The following is a 21,574-nucleotide window of genomic DNA, read 5'->3' on the forward strand; positions in this document are numbered from 1 at the left end:
TGCCACCATTTTGCCTCAATGTGATCGCTTATCATGGTCCTTGTTCAAAAAGTGATCTGGTTCAAAACATGTATCTAGGAGTGCTTGTGATCTGGATGTAACTCAGATCTAGATCTAAGTTACAAGTGAAGATACATAAAAGCTCCCCTCTAAAACAGGCCAGAAAAAGAACAGTGGCTCTATGTGCCACTGGGCCAGCTCTTCAGCATACTGTTTATTAGATGTACTGAGATTAAAGGAGTCTGTGCAAACTCCCAGAAAAAAAACACATCTTGTATCTGTTTGAAGATTATTACTATAATACATCTCCTCCAATCAGCACACAGCAGAGCAGCTACTCTAAAGGACCATTTTCACACAAAAAGGCTTACAATTTTTAATCTCAATTTAAGAGGCTTCTCAACTAACCAGTATTTATTAATAAATTTAAGTTAAAAGACAAAACAAAACCCAAAACTTAAGTGGAATGTTCTAATCCATTCAGTGGTCTTTAATTGAGTATGCTGCAAGTTTACTGTCCAACTACAATTATCTATTTAGGAAGCATTTGGTATGCAATGGAAATAGCTGAATACCTTGTGTTCTACCAACCATTTGAAAAGTAAGCTGATTTACAAAAAAAAAATAAGAGAGTTCACTGTTTTCCTACATCAGTTTAACATTAAAAGGTTTGTCTTTTTATTTTTTCCAGTTAAAAAACAGTTGGGACTATTATCTCAGTAACAGCTTCCTAAAAAAGACACAGAACAGCAACTTCTCCCCAGACTGCAGTTTATATTGTTACACTGGTAAGGAATGTTTCTAAGCCTTGACTAAAACTGCTGCTTCCAGCCATCAGCATCATTTTAAGATGTCTGGTGTGTAATAATTGCCTTCACAAGCTTATCACTTCTCTCAGTAAAACCATTTCTCATTTGTGCTCTTCACACAGAACATGGAAAAGTGGTATTATTACCTGTTTGGAGTTTCAGATTATTTCACAAAGACAAAAAAATCCAACTACAAATTCTGCCAGTTCAGTTGTGATACAAAGTAGAAATGCCCCTCTGAGTGAAAACAACCTTCAATTTTGTATGTAACAGTTTAACAACTGTTCCTTAATTTCACTTTTCCACAGGCAGGAATTATTTGATAAGCAATACTTAACATATATAGCACTTTTCTTCTTGCATGTGCTACAGAATGCAACAGAACTACCAACACCTCTATGGAGGCAGCTATCAAAATATTCTCCCCACTGCAGAGAGAGTGCATGTGCACAAAAGGTAGGCACAAGTGATTTTTCCAAAGGTTATACCACAAGTATGCAGTAAAACTTGAATAAGACTCGGTATTTTCCAGCTCCCAGTCTTATGGCATTACTTTTATACATTGCTGCCTTGATGAAAAGGAAAGTCCATAAAAAGCTTCCCAGAAGAAGTTACAGCTATTAGAATAAAATCAGGAAAACAGGAGGAGGGATTACATCTATTCAGGAAAAAGAGGATCAGGGGGAAAAAAAAAACCAACAAACCAACAACCAACCAACCTTATGAAATGTCACCCCACTACATTAAACTTGTTTCAGTCGTTGAAAACCAGTGTTCCAGGATACAATTTTTATAAACATGTTTTATTTGTCTTGCTTATACCATTAGAACTGTAACTGCTGGCTGTCATTTCCCTTAAAAGGGGAAATCAATTCAAACACATATTGGTGCTTTTCAAAAGATAGCAATTAAAAGGGCAGCAGCAGCGGGCATTTGAGATTTCTTAAAACCTTCAAGGCTGCAGGAAAGACAAAAGGACATGTAACCAAAAGTGTTATGATTATCCATTAGAGATTTCCATCAGTACCGGCATCAGTTATTTAGGTGATAATACAGCAAGGTCAAGTATTAGTGACAGACAATGTGCAAGTCATAAGGAATGGCAGAGAAACACCAATCCTTACAAAAGTCATTGCTATCAAAGAAACTTAAAAGTGTTTCAAAGAGATATCTAAATACTTCACATCAAATATACAGTGGCCATCCAGATTATATCTCACACTCGTTGCAAAATTTTGTTGAAGTGCCAAATCAAAGCTTTTTTTTTTTTTTCCTTTTTCTTTTTTTAAAAAAAATTACATAATTACATTAGCAGTTATGCAAGCGATCTTAAATCCTTAGCCACAGAAACAGGGCCCTGGTGATGAGGAGTGCTGTAGCTAAGGGTGCTGCTTCTTTGTCAAAAACTGGCTAAAAGCCTATTTATTTAGGGAAATATGCATTACTATCCATCTTCCACTGTTCAGTGCTTCAATTTAATTAAGAAAAAGCTGAAATGCAGTTGCTCTACCAAGCCACACTTCACCTTTTCCATCCTTTCATGGGAACTTTAAGTTTTGTCAACTGCCACCACAGCAAATCTTTACGTATTTGTAGATTTTATTTTATTTCTTTTTTTTAGATCACTTAAATGTCAGAAGTGAGTCTTTGCTTTTTCCTGCCACTTCAGTTAACCATGGAGATTGGATCACCCTGGAAATTGCCTTTGTTGCTTTATTCTTAGCAAGGGTGAGGAATCTGAATCTCATGTGCAAGGCTCAAGATGATGCTTAGGACAGAACATGCAGAGTAAACGTTGTTTCGTTCCTTTCCATATCCAGGTAATATAAAGCTGGCAACTGTAGTCCTGTCATTATGGGTAATGAAAATAGTCCCTTTACAACAAACTTCCTGTAAGGGAGAACAAATAGATAATAACTCTTCTGGTAACATGTATAGTACACTGGCCAGTGTGTTTTTGGCGTTTAAACATAATCCTGTGAATTTCTTTAATTCACTTGCTGAGCATTCATTTGAGGCATCCCTCTGTTTGGTCTTGGGGGCCCTCCACGACCTAGAAAACATAAAAAGGCACTTGAATTACACATAAAATCAGGTTATTTTTAAAAGATTCTTAAAAGCTCTTGTATAAACTGGGTAAGAATTCCCAGGTGTGTATCTAGACTATATATAGTTCTAAAAGCTCCCTCAAATCACAACTCAACAGCATGTAACCTGTCTTTACAGTTTGCAGCTTTTTTTTTTCCCAAAACTACAGTTATAATCACTTCAATTAAAAACAAAAATAAATAAAATATATCAAGTCACATAGATTTCAACATAAGACTAAAATGACAACTTTCTGCAGCAGTTTGAAGAATAATTGGTTTATTGTCTTTTAAATTAAAGTACTGTGAGCTAACTAATGGTATTTTAACTTCCATTTTTTTCTTCCTTCCTTGAGAAAGAGACTGCCTTTAGCTCACACTCTCAGTACACAGGAATTTTAGGCTACTTGGGGAATCTCGTTTGCCTGCATAACCTTGACAACAAACCTCAAGAGTCTCCTTTATTATAACTGAGTTTCCTAAAACACACTCCGTGTTTCATCACAACCTGAAACTAAACTAAACTTCAGGCCCCAGTTCCACATTGTCAAGCTGTCAGTACCAGGACAGTCAAGGACAGAACTCTTCCAACTACCACAAAAGAACTGTGGTTTCACAGACAGGGCAAGGTACAGCCTCAAGCTGTCCTCACTGACAAAGTGCTCAATATTCTCATGGAAACATCTGCATTAAGACAGAAGACCTTCTCATCACCAACAATCTACTAAAAAAAAGCACTTTGGAAACAGTTTTGAAAATAAAATTCAGAATTTCAACTACAGTCTCATTATATATGTGGGATTTTTGGTTTTGTCTTCTCAAACACATGGTAAACACTCATATGAAGCTACAGGACAACACACCTCAATAAGCTAAAGCAACAGTTCTACAGGATCAAAGAACAGATGAGCATGGAGGGATGTTCTGTATCCTTAGATCAAGAGACCTCCACAACAGATGCAGCAGAGTAACATACAATTTTGAAGGCTGACAGCCAGCTAAACTCTGTGGTCTGCTCTATAAACATGTCTTACAAACCTAGTAAGCAGATTTCAAGTCATGATAAACCTCACACAAAAAAAGTAACTTTCCTAAGGCTCTCAAGAATGCAAGGCAACAAAGTAGAGTTCTGCTACATTTAGTATGTCAAAAGCAATTGTTATTTTAACTTCTTGGTAAAGCATTCCTCATTGAATAGCCAGCTAAAGCTCCACCAAGTTCAAAGAATCACAGTATAATTAAAGTCAGCAGGGACCTCCTCCAAGTCCAACCTCTGTTCAAAAGCAGGGTCAACAATGAGGTCAGAGGCAAGTAAGCTTATTCTTCAACTGTGACCTGCTGAATAGGGAGTGAGGTTTCTTTTTAAATGCAAAACTTCAGAAGTTGGATCAAAAACTTCCCTTCAGCCCAAATAAATTCTTCACTACTCAGGAATTACCTCTAGGAGCTCCCCGAGGTCCACTCTGTCCAGAGCCACGCTTGAAATTCTGTTGATACCCATCCTGAAGCAAAGAAATTAAAAGGGCTGTGATATAAAACCTGGGCATTCTTATGTTTCAGGAGGCTGTTAACTGCCAATAAAATAAAAAGCTTTTAAAACAATATGCATTGACAAAACGTTTGTGACTGCAACATCTAGCATTTCATTAGTTTAAAGTGATCTTAGGAAAATAAATCCTTACACATACTAGTACCTAGCAGCTATATTAGAACATAAAATAAATTCTCTCTCCAGTAACAAGGTATGTTGTTCAACATAAGAAATGTAAATTACATTAATAATGAAAAAGTTTATCTAAATGGATTTAAGGTCTTTTTTCTGACAAAGTTGGGAAAATAATTATATTTAAGAAAAGTTTTTTTGAATTCACTCCACCCTGCTCTAGGCCAATTCCTGCAGAGAACCATTAGCCAAACAGAACACGTTTCCCAGTTAGAATCAGCCATTTCATATTCTGCTCTTTTAAAATACCTGTTTAGTACCTGAAACTTCTGTCTTCATGAGCAATAAAAAAAGGCCTTGGAAAAGTTTCCACTAATAGATTTGAGAGCTTTTGCTGATGGATACTTTTTTTTTCCTACTTCTAGACTGGCACAACATGATGGTATCTTACCCGCTGGTAGTTGGAGTAATCCCGAGGAGCATTAAACTGGGGCTGCGTGTACCCACTGTTTGGAGTGCTGGAAAAGGAAGGTCGGTAGCCATCATATCCTCCTAGGGAACAGAGCACAGGTCTCTCACTTGGAAATGACAGCCTCATGCTTTACATGACCACATTAAAAAAAAAGCAGTAATGGCATTTTAGCTGAATCTGAGGAAAACTGCCCCTTCAGTAAGTACTGTTTACCTGCAAGTCAAGCCAATGTTTGCAACATCAGTGCTAATACTATTCCCAGAAGCGAGAATGAAGACCTTGTAACTGGGAGGCAATGGCAATTCAATGCATTTCTCTAGTAATTTGAAGTTTGAGTTACATAATGTTTAATCCAGAGCTAACCCTAAAACTAGGATCTAAAGATAACAGCTGTGCCCTGCAAGGCCACAACAACCAACTCAGGCAAGAAGCTGCTTCTAAGCCAAGACTCTCCTGAGTGCTGGGAACCATGTCCAAGGATTGCTTCAGTCCCAAGTGTCTAACATTTAGAAACCAGAACAATTTAAAACAGACAAGTAGTGGCTGCTGCATTCCCTACTATCATCAGCTCTATTTTTGTTATATGGGTTTCTCCTCTGCTCTCCATCCATATCATAAAGAACATGGCAAGAGCACACACTGCTGTATCCATTAGTCTAAACCCAGAAGACTTGAGAAGGAAACCATGTTTCTCCCATTCTAACACACACATCTTCATAACATTGACAATGACATAAAATAATCTCAAAGAATCAAGAACATTTTAATTTACCCAAAACTACAGTATCATTCCTCTAGTCCTCTTAATTGCCTCAGAATACTGACTTCTGGACTTTTTTGTTCTTGTATTTCTACATTATCAAGCCTGCTCTCAATATGATGAAACAGGGAACTCTTAAAATACACTGGTTCTACCTTAACTGGAAATAAACATTTTTGAAACATCAACTGGTATCTAAATTCCTCACTTGACAGTTGTGAAATTCTGTTGGGTACTTCCATGTTTGCTTATACTTGCAGTAGATGCACAATTAAACACTAATCCTGCAGCACAGAACAGAAAAAGTGCTTGTTTACATCCTAAGAAGCAGCTTAACCAAACACCTACAATTCAGGTTGCTTAAGTTGGTTAAAGCAAATGCAATTTTAGAGAGACTTCCTACAGTATGTAACAACAAGAGTAGGCCAGTAGCACTTGGTATCTGGACATGATGCTTCCAGAAAGAAGGGAAAGTTAAATGAGAGAGTTTAATAAAGGTGTTCACCTCTAAATCCGTTTGCCGGTCCCCTGTAACCGTTCATTAAGCCACGAGCCCCACGTGATCCCCCACGAGACACTCCTCGACTGTTGTAGTAAGGCTGACTGTTCCTTGGAAATCCAGTATTCTGCTGGGGAGGTTGCTGGTGGTTACCTGCCACTTGGTGAGTCTGGTCTGGGGAACCGTGGTAAGTACCAACCACTAGTTTGGAAGCAGAGAGAAAAAAAGAAGTACAAAAGTCTGTGTTTGTTGATTTATGTTCCCACCTATACATGCTCAACACTGAAACCTTTGAAATACCACAGAACACATCAATAAATGCTCAGTCATTCCAAGAAATATAAGCTGCAGAATAAAGAATTAAGTTGATGAGTCAGACAACCCACAATATTAAAACAACTCAGAAATTGTGAAGAGTTCATTTAAGTCAGCATCAAGAAGTCTCTTATGTAAGTTCAGAAACTATTCCTAATGCAGGTATAATTTTCCTGTGCTGTTCAAACCCTTCAAAAACAGGCAACAGTAACTCTGGAAATAACAGTATGACTAAGTTAACTCAGTTTTGTAACCTTCTCTGAAGGGGCTGAGAGCCACTAAGAAATCTCTGTGCTCACTGACTCAATTCTTTTAGGTGAAGCTCTAACTTGGGATTGATGGGAACATTTTAACAGAGATACCACTTTGACTGTACAGGTTGGGGGATTCTCTCACTATCCAGGACATGCAAACCAAAAGGCAAGAGCAGGATGGACAGCTTGAGACTATCTGCATCTTTGAAGGGAAGCATGCCACAACGTCTTCACTTACAGGAATCACCAGGAATGAAGTGGATTACAAAAGTAATCTGAGGGCTACAGGCTCCCCAAGTGTAATAAAAGAGCAAAACAGCTGTAAAATTTAGCCTGATACCCAAAATGCTGAAGCAAGGTCTCAAAGAAAATTTGCAAGTACTAAGTCCCTCTTGTAGGCAGGAAATCACCCAATAGGGAGCACAAGTTTACACCTAATTCACTCAGCCCAGAGCTCCCTTCTCCCCAGCTTCCCACTCATTCTCATGGAATGCAAGAAGTGCTCATCCTTTTAAGTGTTTAATGTGTGCAGGTTTTGTTCTAAGGCCACTGCATTCTCCATGTACTGACAGTTCCACCTACTGTTCAAGTAAGTTACCAATTTAATATTGCATGGCCCACTTTCAACACCAGTATTCCCCAGACTGTCTTTCTGCCTTGTGCTGTATGTATATGACTCAAAAAACATACAGATGAACAATGAAAATCTGGTTCTCCCTCTTCTCATTCACCCATCCCAGTATCCCAGCTTGCAAAGAAGACAAATTTCAAAATCATCATCAGTTATAGAGAAAAAGGATGTGACTCTTTTCCCTTACTCTACCTTCAGTAGTTATTAGCATTTCACTCTTACCATCTCTGACCTGTGTCCTTCCCTCAAAACCTATCTCTGCCAATTTTACTTCAGTGGCAAGGGAGGAGAGTGCTGGTAGAACAGCAGCTTTGTATGTACATTTTATTGTTCAGTCCTTCCTCCTGCTGACTTGGAAAGCATTTTGTCTGCTGTATTCAAACCCTGTGTAAGTGATTTTAGCAAAAGGTTCTACATCTTTGTGACCACTGCACCACCTGTGATAAGTAGTACGTATCTGCTCCCAATTCTAGCTTACTATTTCCTTTTTAAAATGTCATCTCAAATAGTACAATTTTTTTAAAGCAGATGTAAGGATCATCCAGATCTTTGCAGAGCAAGTACTCCACTATACTGCTTTCCTCTGTAGAGTAATCCTTAATCCTGTTAATGTTTTTTTAAAGCCATCTAAAACTGAATCAAGTGGCAAAATGTTTTTAACAGCTGGAAATACAGATACTGAATTTCACCCCCGGCTGGATATTCAAACCATGACACATGATCCAAAAAATTGTACTGTTCAGGGCTAAGATTTGCAAGACTAGGAATATTTGAGACTGTGTGACATGTTCTGATACATCATCTAGGACTTCACAACCTGATCATCTGCTCCACTGAAGCTTCTGTCATTTCAGTTTTTGCTAAAGTAAGTTTACCTGTCTGGAGTTGCTCTTGCTGAAGATCTGATTGTTCTACTTGGTGAGGCTGACTGGAGAAACTCTGGTTGTAACTGGCCTGGTACTGATTTTGCTGCTTAAGGGTTTCTGGCTCATTAACAGGAGGAACAGGTGCATTCATGTTGAATACCTACAATGGTAGAAAAATAGCTCTCTGGTCCAATGCATTTTTTACAATTCCTCATTGCATGATGTAAAGAAGTATGTAAGCCTGAGAAATGTGAATACCAAAGACTATTTTATGGAATTACACAATCGATTCCAGTGTTCGTATAACAACAGAAGGAATGACAACTAAAATAAAGGGATTCAGTATTAATTGACTACTTACTGTTTGCATGGACTGGAATGGAGCTGCATTAACATTGATACCGCTGCTATGCAAAGGTTTGCTAGATCCAGTCTGGAACACTTGAGGCTGGGATGCAGTGGGAAGGGATGATGATGATGGGCTCTGGTCTGCACTCAGCGACATCGAAGCCTGGTAATTAAAACAGGTAACATTTTAGCAGCTTTTGAATAACACAGAAGATTTAACTTGAAAATTTCACTTGAAAAAAAGAAAGTGATGACTCCTCAGATTCACCTCAACGGGAGTATTATCTACTTCAGCTGAACAGCCTCATTCACAACAGCATAATGGGAGAGGAAAAACCTACCAGTCTTCTCCCTCAGTAATTTGAAACACAACTACAAAAAACTACAAGGGGAACTGAAAAGGTTTCTGAGATAACTTCTAGCCAACGTAAAAAAATAAATCACATTTCCTAAGACAACAACAGTGATGCTCTTAAGCTGATGCTGGCATGTTTCTTCTAACTGAACAATCTTGTAAATTAAAAGTCTTACAATGAAGGACTTACTGGTCACAGGCTCAAAATTCTGAAGTTAAGCAGAACTGAAGCAGCCCTATCAAAAGGTAACTAAAAACTCCAAAACTTTATTTACAGAGAAACACAGACTAACATTGGATTACACCTGCAAGCAGAGTCCTTCCCACCCTTGTGAAATCTGACTTGCCTGAATCTGGTCAATTGATTCTTTCTGTGGCCGTTGCTCTGTTGTGTGAGAAGGCTGATACATGGGTTGGGAGGCTGTATATCCCTCACTTGTAGAAGAAACCAAAGGAACCTGACAAAATAAACCCCAAGGCCCCCAAAAGTCAGCTGATGCTCACACACAGGTTTATAAAAAGTATCAAGAGAACTCTGGAATGATTGGTACTCTCCAGTAAAAGGACGTATTCCAGCAGATCATTACAAATTGACTGCTTTTAAAACAAAACCACCTCATCTTGATATATATTCTAAATGACACAGCATCCACTCCCTGCTAGATTTTATTCTGTGGGTATTTCTGAATTGGTTGGACATGTGGTTGCTTTTACTGAAGAAACATCCTTCTCCTAATTTCCTTATGCAACCCCAACTACCATTACATAAAACTAAGGAATAACAGAAACAGAGGGAAATATAAAGAAGTTTAAATGAGAGAACTCCAAGCCCCTACAGAAGTAGGGAAGTGCTGGTATCCAATGGACTGAATTTGCTCATTATACAACCTCTGCTCCCCTACACACAGCCCAGTGAAAACTCTAGCCAACAAAGCAGAGGACTTTGTATTTAAGGCTACTGGGGCCTTTAAGAGGCAACTGATAACAACTGATGGGTGTGTTCCCATCACCTGCTCAACATTCAAAGGTAAGAGGCAAATTTTTCTACTGCTTCCAAAATCCCCAAGGGAATCACTGGCAGCACTATTTCACGTAAGGAAAACAAGAAAAAAATCCACTGAAGTCATCACAGACATAATTTAACAGCAAAGTAAAAGCTAGTGTACAGAAAGCTGCCAAAAAAATTGTTCTACACCTACAAACCAAAACTTCTCAAAGTATTAGAACTTCAGCAAGTAAATACAGAAGAAAGGGAAAAAAAACTGTTTTGTTTCCATACAAAACAGTGAATTGAAATTGCAGATCTAATCTGGGCAAGATAATGTAAGCAGTTTATACTACCATTATTCCAAGATCCACAATCTATCCAGATTTTTCTCCCAGTTTTCAAATGCCTACAGGGATTAGACTCACTACTTGGGAGATCAGATTCACTACTTGAGACCAGCAAAGTCCTTCAGAGATGCCATACATGCTTAACATAAAATCATCCAGCTCACCAGACAACTTCTTAAGAAGCTGACACACAGTAACAAAAAGGTAAATTCATCATGTGTATGCTGCAGAAGCATGATTAAGTGAACCTAATTCAATAGGAATTTCTGGAAAGCTCAACTGAAAACAGCATTCACACTAATTCTGAGTGCTCTACAACTCCAGTATTAAAATGTTGTCTAAGCAGGCAACTGGGACTAATCCTTAACAAAAGAAGTCAAAAACAACAACACAAACTCTATAGTTAATCCATTAAATCCATCTGTGGTCTGATGCCCACTTGAACAGATACAGACTCCTCTTTAACAAAGTAAATTTGGTTTTGGCATTTCTGTCACAAATAAGTAAATAAAGGACAACTTGCTTTTCTCTGACAAATTACTAATCCATCTTGAACAGAATGCACACAGAAATCTCAAGTGAAACTGCACAGATTAGAGGAATACACAGAGCAGCATTCTGAAGTCCTTCCTCTCTATTGTGAAAAAAAATATTTAAAATTCATCATTGTCACATGGGATACAGGTTTTCCATGATGGAAACCTAACACACAGGCACATAGAAGTCTATTTGGGAAATGAAAGTCACATCCACACACCAAATCTGAAGATTGAGTTGAGCTCCACAGATTGAAAGAACTGGTAACTGCTGAGAAGTCCACACTGGACCATGAGGTTGAGCAGTGCAAACTGCAACTGCTTCCGTGCTTGTGCCCCTCTGTTTAAGATGCCTCTAATTCTAAATGCAGTTTCCTCAATAAACCTGTACTTCAACCTTGAACCCAACAGTTTTCCAAACAGGGTAATGCCTCATAAGGCTCCATTACAGAAAATATGCAATGTCTGGACAGCATAAAAACTGCAGAGCAATGCCCGTAAGTAACAATGCTGAAGAGATAATGGAGATAACCCATTTCCCAAAATCATAACTTCAGCTTTTTGAGTTTCTCATATAGTTAGGAATTAAATCCTATTATAACGTAAATCAAGATGAAAATACAATGTACAGTGTATTGAACATTTTACCTGTGTAGCTTCTGGTTGCACAGGAACTTGATTAGGCTGGGCAAGTCTTGACTCAGCATGAACTGAAGAAAAAGAATTTCACTCATTACATTGTACAATCAAACCTTTTACAGAATAGCATTATCATCTTATCCAATTCAGTTATTTGTGAGCTCAGCATTGAAAAGACAATTATGCTTTGAGCATGACAAAGCTATACTCAAAACATCAAGTACCATTTCCACACAAAGTACATTTTTCCCAGTTGTCCAAAACAATCCAGCAATTTCCAATAGACTAAGCAAAACTATATTTTGCCCATTAAAAGAACATTTAAAACGTTCCAAATTTCCAAGCAAAACCCAGAAGGCAAGTGGGAATCCCAGGTCTACAAATAACATGCATAGAGAGCACACTCCCACTTCTGAGAAAAACACACTTCAGTAGTGATGTCATGAGCCTGTTACTGTGTAGCAGTAACTGAAGTATTTCTGATGAGACGACTTGCAGGCTTCCCAGATACTTATGTTTAGGATTTACCATTACAAACCTGGAGGGCAAACCATTTGTGGCATGTCCAAATTCTGTGCTGGATTCATGGGCTGTGCAGATACAATGGCAGGATCAAGTGTTTGGTTCTCAAACTCCAGCATAGAATCCTGAGAAAAAAAAATAATAAAAGTAAAATCCAATTTACTGTTTTAAAAAAAATACTAACATTCAGAGTACAGAGTTGACCAGGCACAATAAAAGAAGCTTAGTCCAGAGTTACAAAACTGCTGGTTTTAACACATTTTAAATCCATTATGGATTTAAAAACTCCAAAATACATTTATCCTAAGAAAAATTCAGCCCATGTATCCAAATTAGAGCTTATATAACAAAAAGATTAACTGGAGGGAGTCTTTCACAGACAGAATAGGTAGTAAATTAAGCTTTATTCTTCATCCTAAATTAGCAATTTGTGGGAAGAAACAAAAAAGGAGCATAAGTGGTAGATGCCTCATTTGTTTCCAAGGTGTGTCTTTGTGGAGGAAGACGAGAGGCTTTTTCTGATGTATTCCATTATCCCCCCATGCATTTCTGGTTGTTTTAACTTCGCATGTTAGAAGTCAGCCTTCAAGAGGCAACCCAGCTCTTCATGTGTAGTAGAGGTTTTTTTGTAAGACAAAATTCAGAACTACCTTATATAAGGGATATTTTACAGCTGGTCTCACTTAAGCAGAATACACTACAGCACCCAGTGATGCACAAGTTTGTCTTATCTGTAGACTTAGTGCAAAGAGCAGAAAAGCTAAACAACATCCTAATTGTACTTAGACAGCAATACATGCTTGCAGGCTTTGGCTGAGTTCTTGACATACAACAGTCTTGCAAAACGGACAGTGCTGTATTTTTAAAACAAACTACAGCGGAGTCTTTAAATCACAGCTAACAGCCAGGAAGTGCTATTTTGTTTCTTGGTTGCAGCTTTGCAGTGCTAGGGTGGGTTCAGCATACCTGCATGAAGTTATATGGACCCTGCATCTGGGCCATGAGGTCCTGTACCCGCTGCCTTCTAACAAGAGGATCTGCTTGAGCCACAGTAGTGAGCGTGTGAGGTTCAGGAACTGGAGGAGATGTAGCTTGTGTCTGTTGCTGCAGCGAATTTACAACCTAACAAGAAACAAACAACTGACTGAAACTTCAGCTTAAGGTAACACTGCACAGAAGTGACTCACCAGTTCTTGAAATTTATAGCTATTGCCTAAATCATTATGCAAATCATTACTATAGTGTTCTTGAAGTAAGGCAAGTCACGTCAATGCTGGTGGCCAGCTACTCATACAAGCACTTCACAGGATGAGAAAGTTTAGAGTGTGCTCTACTTGCTTCTCATCTATTCTTATTCCCCAATAAGAACAGTGCCAAGGAATTTTTTTAGAGCAGGATTTGAGACAGCAATTTATCAACATTTTGGAATTCAAAAGAAGTCAGGGAAGAGTAAGTTTGAGAAATATGCAGACATGGAGAACAATTCTTTTCTCATGCCTTTTTAGTAAATGTTAAGTAGAGTCAGAATTTTCTGAGGACTTCCAAAACTTTCAGTTTACATAGCCACATCTAGACCTGAATTCTCAAGTGTTATCCTAGCTGGATAGGATAAGGCAGCAAGACAGCACCATGGGAGGACACCAGAAGCCCAAAAGCAGAAACTCAACATATTTCAATACAGAGCACATAAACAAAGGTACAAACAGCAACATGCTTTCAAATGCCACCTTATCACAGACAGCAGAGCAACCAGAAAAGCTGAACATAAGCATCTATGAACATCCATCATAAAATAGCTTGAAAAGGACAGTTAAGCTGCTCAGAGTAGCACTTTCCCACACCTAACCAGTTCTGCTCTTTAGGCAACTCCCCAATACAGAAATGATACTTTCAATTTAATTTACATTCACGTCAACAACCTTCCTTTAAAAATATCATTGTCAGTAACTTGTCTATTGCTTTATTCCCACAAGCTTTTAATTGTTAATAATCTTCCAGATGAACAGGTAAGCCTTAAACTTACAGTTGCACCCAATGCAAATTAGCACACACGCACCTGAAAGTTCAAAATATTTACATAAAATACCTGGCTTCTTACCAGAACTGTAGAAGACAGATTTTTGGACAGGAGTCATGACAAGTAACAAAACAGATCTATTTTAGACCAGTTCTATAACCACAGGTCTGAACTTTAAACGTAACTTCCTCTTATCCACTCTCAAAGAAACCTACAGCATCTTCCAGCATGTCTATTCCTTGCTCACATTTACAAACATAACTTGCACGTGACATTCTGCACATGCCACTGCCTCACAATCTCCAGTGACACTTTCCTTGGAAAAACCCCTAGCCATCTGTAACAAGACAATTAAAATAAATTCTCTGAACAAAACTAAAAACGAACCACAACACACATTCCTCTTCAAGGTTCCCTTCAGACCCGAATCTCCCCTATTAGCCATCTAAGGGGAAGCAATCTGACAATTCCCATGGAATATACCCTAAGGCTGCCCACAATGGAAAACAAGCACAACTGCTCTGCTGTACTTAACAGTCCCCAGACTCCAAATTATAGACTGTTTCCAAATTAAGAGTGGAAAAAAAAAAAAACAACAAACAACAGAAGTGTTATTCAGAGCACACATATAGACCTTTTGCACATTACAAAGCTTTAAAATGAAGGAAAAAAACCAGATGACTAGATAAAAGTTCAGAGGTAAAACCAGCAGCTACTAATCTCAAACAAAATTATCAACAAAAATGTTATTTGAGTAGCAATACTCAACTTGTGAAGTCCAAGTCATTCATAACAATTCACTGTCTTCAAGAAAAATCAAGCTGATGGACAAAATTTTATCGAACATTTTCCTTTTCCACAAATAGTACAAAGTAGATGGTGCTTAATATTTTACATTCTCTTTTCCAAAACTCTTTTTTTAATGTCAAAATAAACTGTTTATGGCCTGTTCCTTCAGTCTTATCATCACTATCAGGTACTTCGATCTATTTTTTTATCTACTATAATCACAGTAGGATAAGCCTACTAAAAAAATGTCAAGTTTTGTGTATTAAGTTGCCAATGATCAGGCTGTAATTCTAAACTTTTAACAGTTTGTAACAGCCTGCTGCATGAAAAAGGTACAGAGACTACTCAGGTATCAGGACCATTATTCAAAAAGCAAACTACTCCCCAGTCATGTATCTCCACTTATCTTGGGGGCACAGCAGCAAAGTAAAAAAATTATTGTAGGAGAGAAGAACCTCTCTGCAAAATAGTGTTTGACTCATCAAATTGTTCACTCACCTTCTGACACCCTGCCTGCCTCCTGACACCCTGCCCCTTGACCTCCTTGGTAGACAGAGCTGCCCAGACACAATCAGAGAAAATAACTGGGTGCAGAAGGCCAAGGGGCAAAGGAGGAAAGGTAAAAACAAAAGCTTAATGAAGTCACAAACCAACCAGAATGAACTTGTATTCTGGCAGTCAAAAAACAAGTCTCCAGTTCTACAAAAAATACACAGGCATCCATCCAACCAAAGTTCCATTCTAAGACACAGAGAACTCCCTTTACAAGCAGATTCATGTTCAGGTATTTACTACAAAGGAAGCAGTTGAAAAACAGAAAACAAAGAAAGCCCCCCAACAACAGCAGCAAACCCAAAAAATCCCAAACAACTAAGTCCACCAATAAAACCACCACTATTACCAATAAAGGACACATTCACCAAAGTTAAAACAACACAATCCAAATGCAAATTCACTTTGATAATTTAGAAGTAAATTATTCGGTTGAAAACTTCTGGAAAATACAGAAATGTCAATGTGAGACACTGTTACTTCTCAAACTACAGACATATGACAGCACAGAAATCTTGAATGTATCACATCTACTTGAGGGTTACTGAAAAAGAGATGTGTCTGTGGTGGCCTTCCTCTTCATAAACAACAATGGAATCTTCTGTGTAAGTATTCTCTTTCAGAACCATCAGCTTCCAAAATTAAAAGCTATCATTCACAGCTCTGACTACACTAATGCCACAACTACCTTAAGCTGAGGAGCACAAAGGCTCTATACAATGTATATCATCAACCCTAAAGACAATTCAGTTGCATTCCCAAGAGATATGGGATTGTGGTGCCAGGAAGAACAGCAAGAGTCATTTCAAAAGCAGTTATTCTCAACTTCCTGTTTTTATGTGCAATCTGAGAAAATAAAGTTTTCCATTACAAAGGGGCAGTCCTCAACTTTACATTTTTCAAAACAGCTCATCTGTACATAGTCCAAGAAACTGGGACACAAATGAGAGCTGAAGTGTATGTTCTTTGCATTGTTCTACAAAACCAAAGCTGGTATAATCCAGATTTAGCTGACTAGCCAAAGACATGTGGAAAATTAGTTTTTTGAAATCAGTCTGATACAAAACCACAACCTGAATTCTGCTACCATACTAGTACAGTTATTCCACATTATTATTAGTCCCAAAATGAAGAATCTGAGTTTTAGACTGTGCTACGTACAGCTTTGTAGTTCCAAAGCAGAAGGAACCACAACAGGCTTAAATAGTAAGAACACATTCTGTAAAGTCTTCATCCATACTGCTTATACTAAGAACTACAGAGAACTGAACCTCTAAGCTATTCTGAACACTTGGTAGAAACTTGGATGTAATTCGGTCATAATTCAAGAGAAATCAAGCATTAATTTTAAAATACTGTTTCTTGTAAGAATACTACAAACAAGCATAAAGTTAATGTATGGTTTTGGAGGGTCTAAGAGATTTCTTAAATCCCATTCAGTAACAGTGATATTTTAGGTTTTTTTAAGTAAGGAAATGGACTACTATTACAAGATACTACCAAAGCCATTCAATGACATGACAAAGTTGTCTAGTTAGCTATAGAAGCCTTACATCCAACCTAAGTATTATTAAATCTCTTTCTGTTCTTTAGCACCATAAGATACGAATTTCAGCCAGACTGAATGTAAAATTGGACAGATTAGAAAATCGTATCAAAATGGCTCCTCTCAGCACTTGGAGATGAACACTTACTCCATTCCTACACTTAAAAGAGACTCAAGACACCAAAGAACAGAGCCCAGAAATTGACCATCTGCTATTTGCTGATACAGAAGGCTAACATGAATCATAAATTAAGTCTCCAGCACCTGAAAGATGTTTCTCATAGCTGTTCTTAACTGATGGATACCACACAGGTTCCAGCATACCAAACTCTTGAATGACTCCATGTAACTTGTCCTTCCCAGTACATGAAAAATACAAATTCTAGTATAACAAAATGGACTTGTACATGCAGTGAAGTCTAGAGTCTAGACTGGAACCCACTAGCAATGTACCACAAACAGAACAACTGAACACCCACTCAAGAGCAAACTAGTAACAAGTTAAACACTCGGAACTACAGTTATTGAAAGAAGAGATGAATACAGGCATATTTTAACTCAAAATTATGTGCATATGCAATCTGAAACAGGTATTAGTTGAGATACTAATCTTCAGCTCCCTTTCCATGGAACAGCTCAACGAAACACACAACTAGGCCATCCTGTCAGCAGCTGTGTAACTCAAGTTCAAAATCTGCAAAGCTCTCTTAAAAAAAAGAAAAAAGCCTTCAAATAAATCTAAGTCCTAAGACTTGTAAATCCTGATTTCCCAGGCAAGCCACTAATGAACAAGAGCAAGTTCTCTGCAAACTTAGCCTGCAAACAGCTTAGCTTTTATTTTAGGTACTCCTGAGCTAAATATGTAATTAGAGTAGCAAGTCCAAGCCTACTTAAATATATGTATTTGTAGATACACTGGGGGAGAAGGGATGCAGTGCTATAACCTATCATGAATTGCAAGTCAGCAGAAACAGGGATTGCAATTTTACCTGCAGTACACAAGATCTTACCTCAACCGTTTCAACTGTCCACTCATCTACCTGTTCCTTCTCACTACTGCTGAACTGAGTCTCTGCCATGAATTGTCTGTTTACATACTAAAATAAAAATAAGAAAGTGTATGAAAGTAAAAGTAAGTGACATTAAAGCTATATAAAGTGACAATCTTTCCAGTGAATAGTACCTCAGTTGATTCAACTTCGGTTGGTTCAGTAAATTCTTCTGCTGGATCAGGTTCTGCAAGGAAAATACACCATTTATGTAAAGAAAAAAACCCTTTACAGATAAAAAAATTGATTAAAAAATCTCCCCCAATAAAAGTGGAATTTTGAAGAATTTTTTAATTTTTGAAATTTTGGAATTTTGAAGAAGTCAAATGCATATTTGCAGTAGTTATTTATCATAAACTACTGCGACTGGACAATTAGTATGTAGGAACTACAGCTAAATGTAAGAAAAAACTGACACACATTTATTAACAGCCAGTATCAGAGGCCTGCTTTACACTAAGGAAGGAGTTGCCTTGTCACACATCTCCAAGGGGATGAGATTTTGACTAGATCTGAAATTAGAAACTCAGTATTACTGTGATTATTGTACAGCTAAATATCTGTTGACTTCAGAAACAAACCTAATGGTTACAAGATAGGTAAACGTTATACTTGTGTCTCAAAATGAACAAAGCAAAAACATAAGAACATCACAGAGAATTAAGCTGCAAAGATTCTCAGAATTTTGAATTAAGAAGAAAAAACCCACATTAAATTTTTGCTGTGAAGAGTTATGTTCAGTTACTGCAAACTTCAATTTTTCTCCTCAACATACTCAAAAAGGAAAAATGGTCAAGAATCTTTTCTTCAAGTTTATTACCATACTCTTGAATTTCTTAAAATACATGAGCATACTCTTAGCTTCAAAAACTCTTCCCTTGTAACAATAAAACTGGCAGAACAACTATATAAGTCTCAGGCAACCAGAACTAATACAAACAGAGTTTTGCTTATAAATCATAATGAGAAGGTCTACAGGCCAAGAAAATAGGAAAGAGACGTTTTCAATAATTTGCATTTGCACAAACCTGCTTCTCCATTTTGTTGTTAGCCTGGGTTCTTATTTCAGGAAGTGACATATTAGACAAGTGCTGAAAGATGCGTTCAACCCAAGTAATACTTTGCTCCTTCCTTCAGCTAACTCTCCACAGTTAGAACAGTAACCCTTTTCCTTGCACATCACAGAAGACATTTACGGTGCGGTCATTAGAAAGGATGATGGTCCCTCTAAAGAAGTAGCTGACAAGAGTCAGCCTTACAGAATCCTTCTGGAATACAATTCTGATTTTTCTTCCCCATGGCTCAGAGAAGGGCTGAATGAACAGCTGACTGCCCCTACAGATGTTGCCTTGCTAGATGTGTACCTGATCATCAAGGAATCGCATTTCTATTCAAAACACTAGTACACATGAAGACTTCAAAGAGAGACACTTTTTGCATTTGGAATTAAATCCTTCTGATAAATCCAAACAGACAAGACAGCACAACAGAATCATGCCAGTCATATGGGATCTTTGTATTCTTACCAGCTTCTGCTACAGTGTCTTCTACTGCAGGTGCGGGTGCTGCCTCTTCCTCCTCACACAAGCCGTTCTGATGGTTATGGGTGCTATCAAAGTAACTAGTTTGAAGAATACGTTCAACAATCTCTTTTAGAGCTTTATCTAGGAAAATGGAAGAAATCAAAAATTAACAGGAACAATCCTAATAATATTTCCTCCTTCCCAAAGATCCCAGATAAATTTTATAACCCTTTTGCTAGGAAGATGTCGCTGCCCCAAGTTAGTCCACAGACAGACACTATTGTTACAAAGCCACTTCTGTCTTACTAGGTCATATTCAATACATCAATTAATAATCAACTTCTGTTCAGAACAATCTGAAAGGCACAGAGAATCTTAAGAGCATATAATAATCTTCAAAAGATTTGTGAAACACTTCAAAGTGAAGTAAAGTTCATGAATTTCATTACCATACTTTTATTCCTGTTATTTCAAAAATCTCTGGTTGCTTAGTTTTCCATGGGGAAAGTTTCAGGAACTCAGTGAAGTTTCCACCGTTACCGATTTTATTTGTAATTTCCCAATTAAAAAACCTTACTCTAAGTCAACCTCTTACAAAACAACTGTCAGTAAAAATTTCCACAGGTACCACCTTCATGAAGGTTCTTGCCCTGAGGTGAAGTGCTCAGAACAGCCTGTGTAAGCTTGACAAGCACAAGCTTGCACCTAGAGCCTCAGACAGTGCTGTGATGTCTTAACCCAAACTAAACCAGGCCCTCTGGCAAGGCAGCATTACTGGCTGGTCCAGATCAACAGAAAAACAAAACAGACTCAAAATGGAACCTTCACAGTGCACGTCTGACAAGTGATAATCACTGTATCAATCCATACAAACACAGAGAAGAGCACAGAAATACATTAACATTCATCCCTATTATAAGACAAAGTAAACCAGCAATGGCTGCAAATGACATCACTAAAAGCTCCTCCTGAAATTCAGACAAAATACCCAGCCCAACTGCATCCAGTAAGAGAGTGATTAGGTCTGCAAGGAGCATTCATCAGCTCTCTCCTGAAAACTATCCCCATAGTTTCTCCTTCCTCCACCTCTTCAAAAAAACATGGTGCATGTCTTCAGGCTCTCACAAAGACCTAACACCAAACATTTCAGACTTGAGATCCAGCAGAACAAGTATGAATTTAAAAAGTACTAAACTTCCAGCTCCTCACAACATTTTATTTCAACAAAATAAACAACTCCCCATATTCTGCCACAAAGAAAGAAAATCTTATTTACAAGTAAGGCTGTAGTACCTTCGACTCCTGTGTATCACTCCTCAATAAAGCAGGCTGGATACACCTACAACACTATCATTCCACTTGCTATGAACAGGACACAATAAACTCTTGTAACAGTTCTGTATTAGTCTAATATAATAAGGATAATTAATTTACTTTTTGTAAGAGCAACAGTTGTTAGCCATTTTACAGAAACACAGAATGTTTGGAGTTGGAAGGGACCTTAAAGATCACTGAGTTCCAACTCCCCTGCAGGGACACCTCCCACTAGGAACAGGCTGCTCAGAGCACCATCCAACCTGCCTGTTAACACCTCCAGGGAAGGAGCCCCCCCAACATCACCGGGCAGCCCGTTCCAGTGTCTCATCACCCTTACACTGAAGAATTTCTGCCTGATCTCTAACCTAAATCTCCTCTTTCAGTTTAAAACCATTATCCCTTGTCCTCTCACTGCAAGCCCCTGTAAAAAGTTCTTCTCCAGCTTTCCTGTAGGCCCCCTTCAGGTACTGGAAGGCCACTATGAGGTCCCCCCAGAGCCTTCTCTTCTTCAGGCTGAACAACCCCAACTCCCTCAGCCTGTCCTCATAAGAGAGCTCCAGCCCTCGGATCATTTTCGTGGCCCTTCTCTGGACACATTCTAACAGGTCCACATCTTTCTTGTGCTGGGGGCACCAAAGCTAGAATTTTACCTACAAAAAAGGATATTCTTCCCTAAAACTTTCCTACTGA

At 38.1% G+C, this 21,574-nt stretch overlaps 1 protein-coding gene across 1 annotated transcript in view; it reads right to left on the bottom strand.

Moving 5' to 3' along the window:
- Positions 1-1,593: 1,593 nt before the first annotated feature.
- CAPRIN1 (cell cycle associated protein 1) overlaps positions 1,594-21,574 on the bottom strand; it is a 35,570-nt gene continuing 15,589 nt past the window's right edge. The window contains 13 exon segments of the mRNA XM_051620219.1: positions 1,594-2,862; positions 4,335-4,398; positions 5,011-5,111; positions 6,297-6,491; positions 8,366-8,516; positions 8,718-8,867; positions 9,407-9,517; positions 11,579-11,640; positions 12,108-12,216; positions 13,058-13,213; positions 18,006-18,092; positions 18,179-18,231; positions 19,571-19,708. Of these exon segments, the coding sequence (XP_051476179.1) occupies positions 2,798-2,862; positions 4,335-4,398; positions 5,011-5,111; positions 6,297-6,491; positions 8,366-8,516; positions 8,718-8,867; positions 9,407-9,517; positions 11,579-11,640; positions 12,108-12,216; positions 13,058-13,213; positions 18,006-18,092; positions 18,179-18,231; positions 19,571-19,708 (1,442 nt within the window). The 3' untranslated portion in view covers positions 1,594-2,797.

This window comes from Apus apus, chromosome 5 (genome assembly GCF_020740795.1).
Source record: "Apus apus isolate bApuApu2 chromosome 5, bApuApu2.pri.cur, whole genome shotgun sequence".
NCBI classification, from domain to species: Eukaryota; Metazoa; Chordata; class Aves; order Apodiformes; family Apodidae; genus Apus; species Apus apus.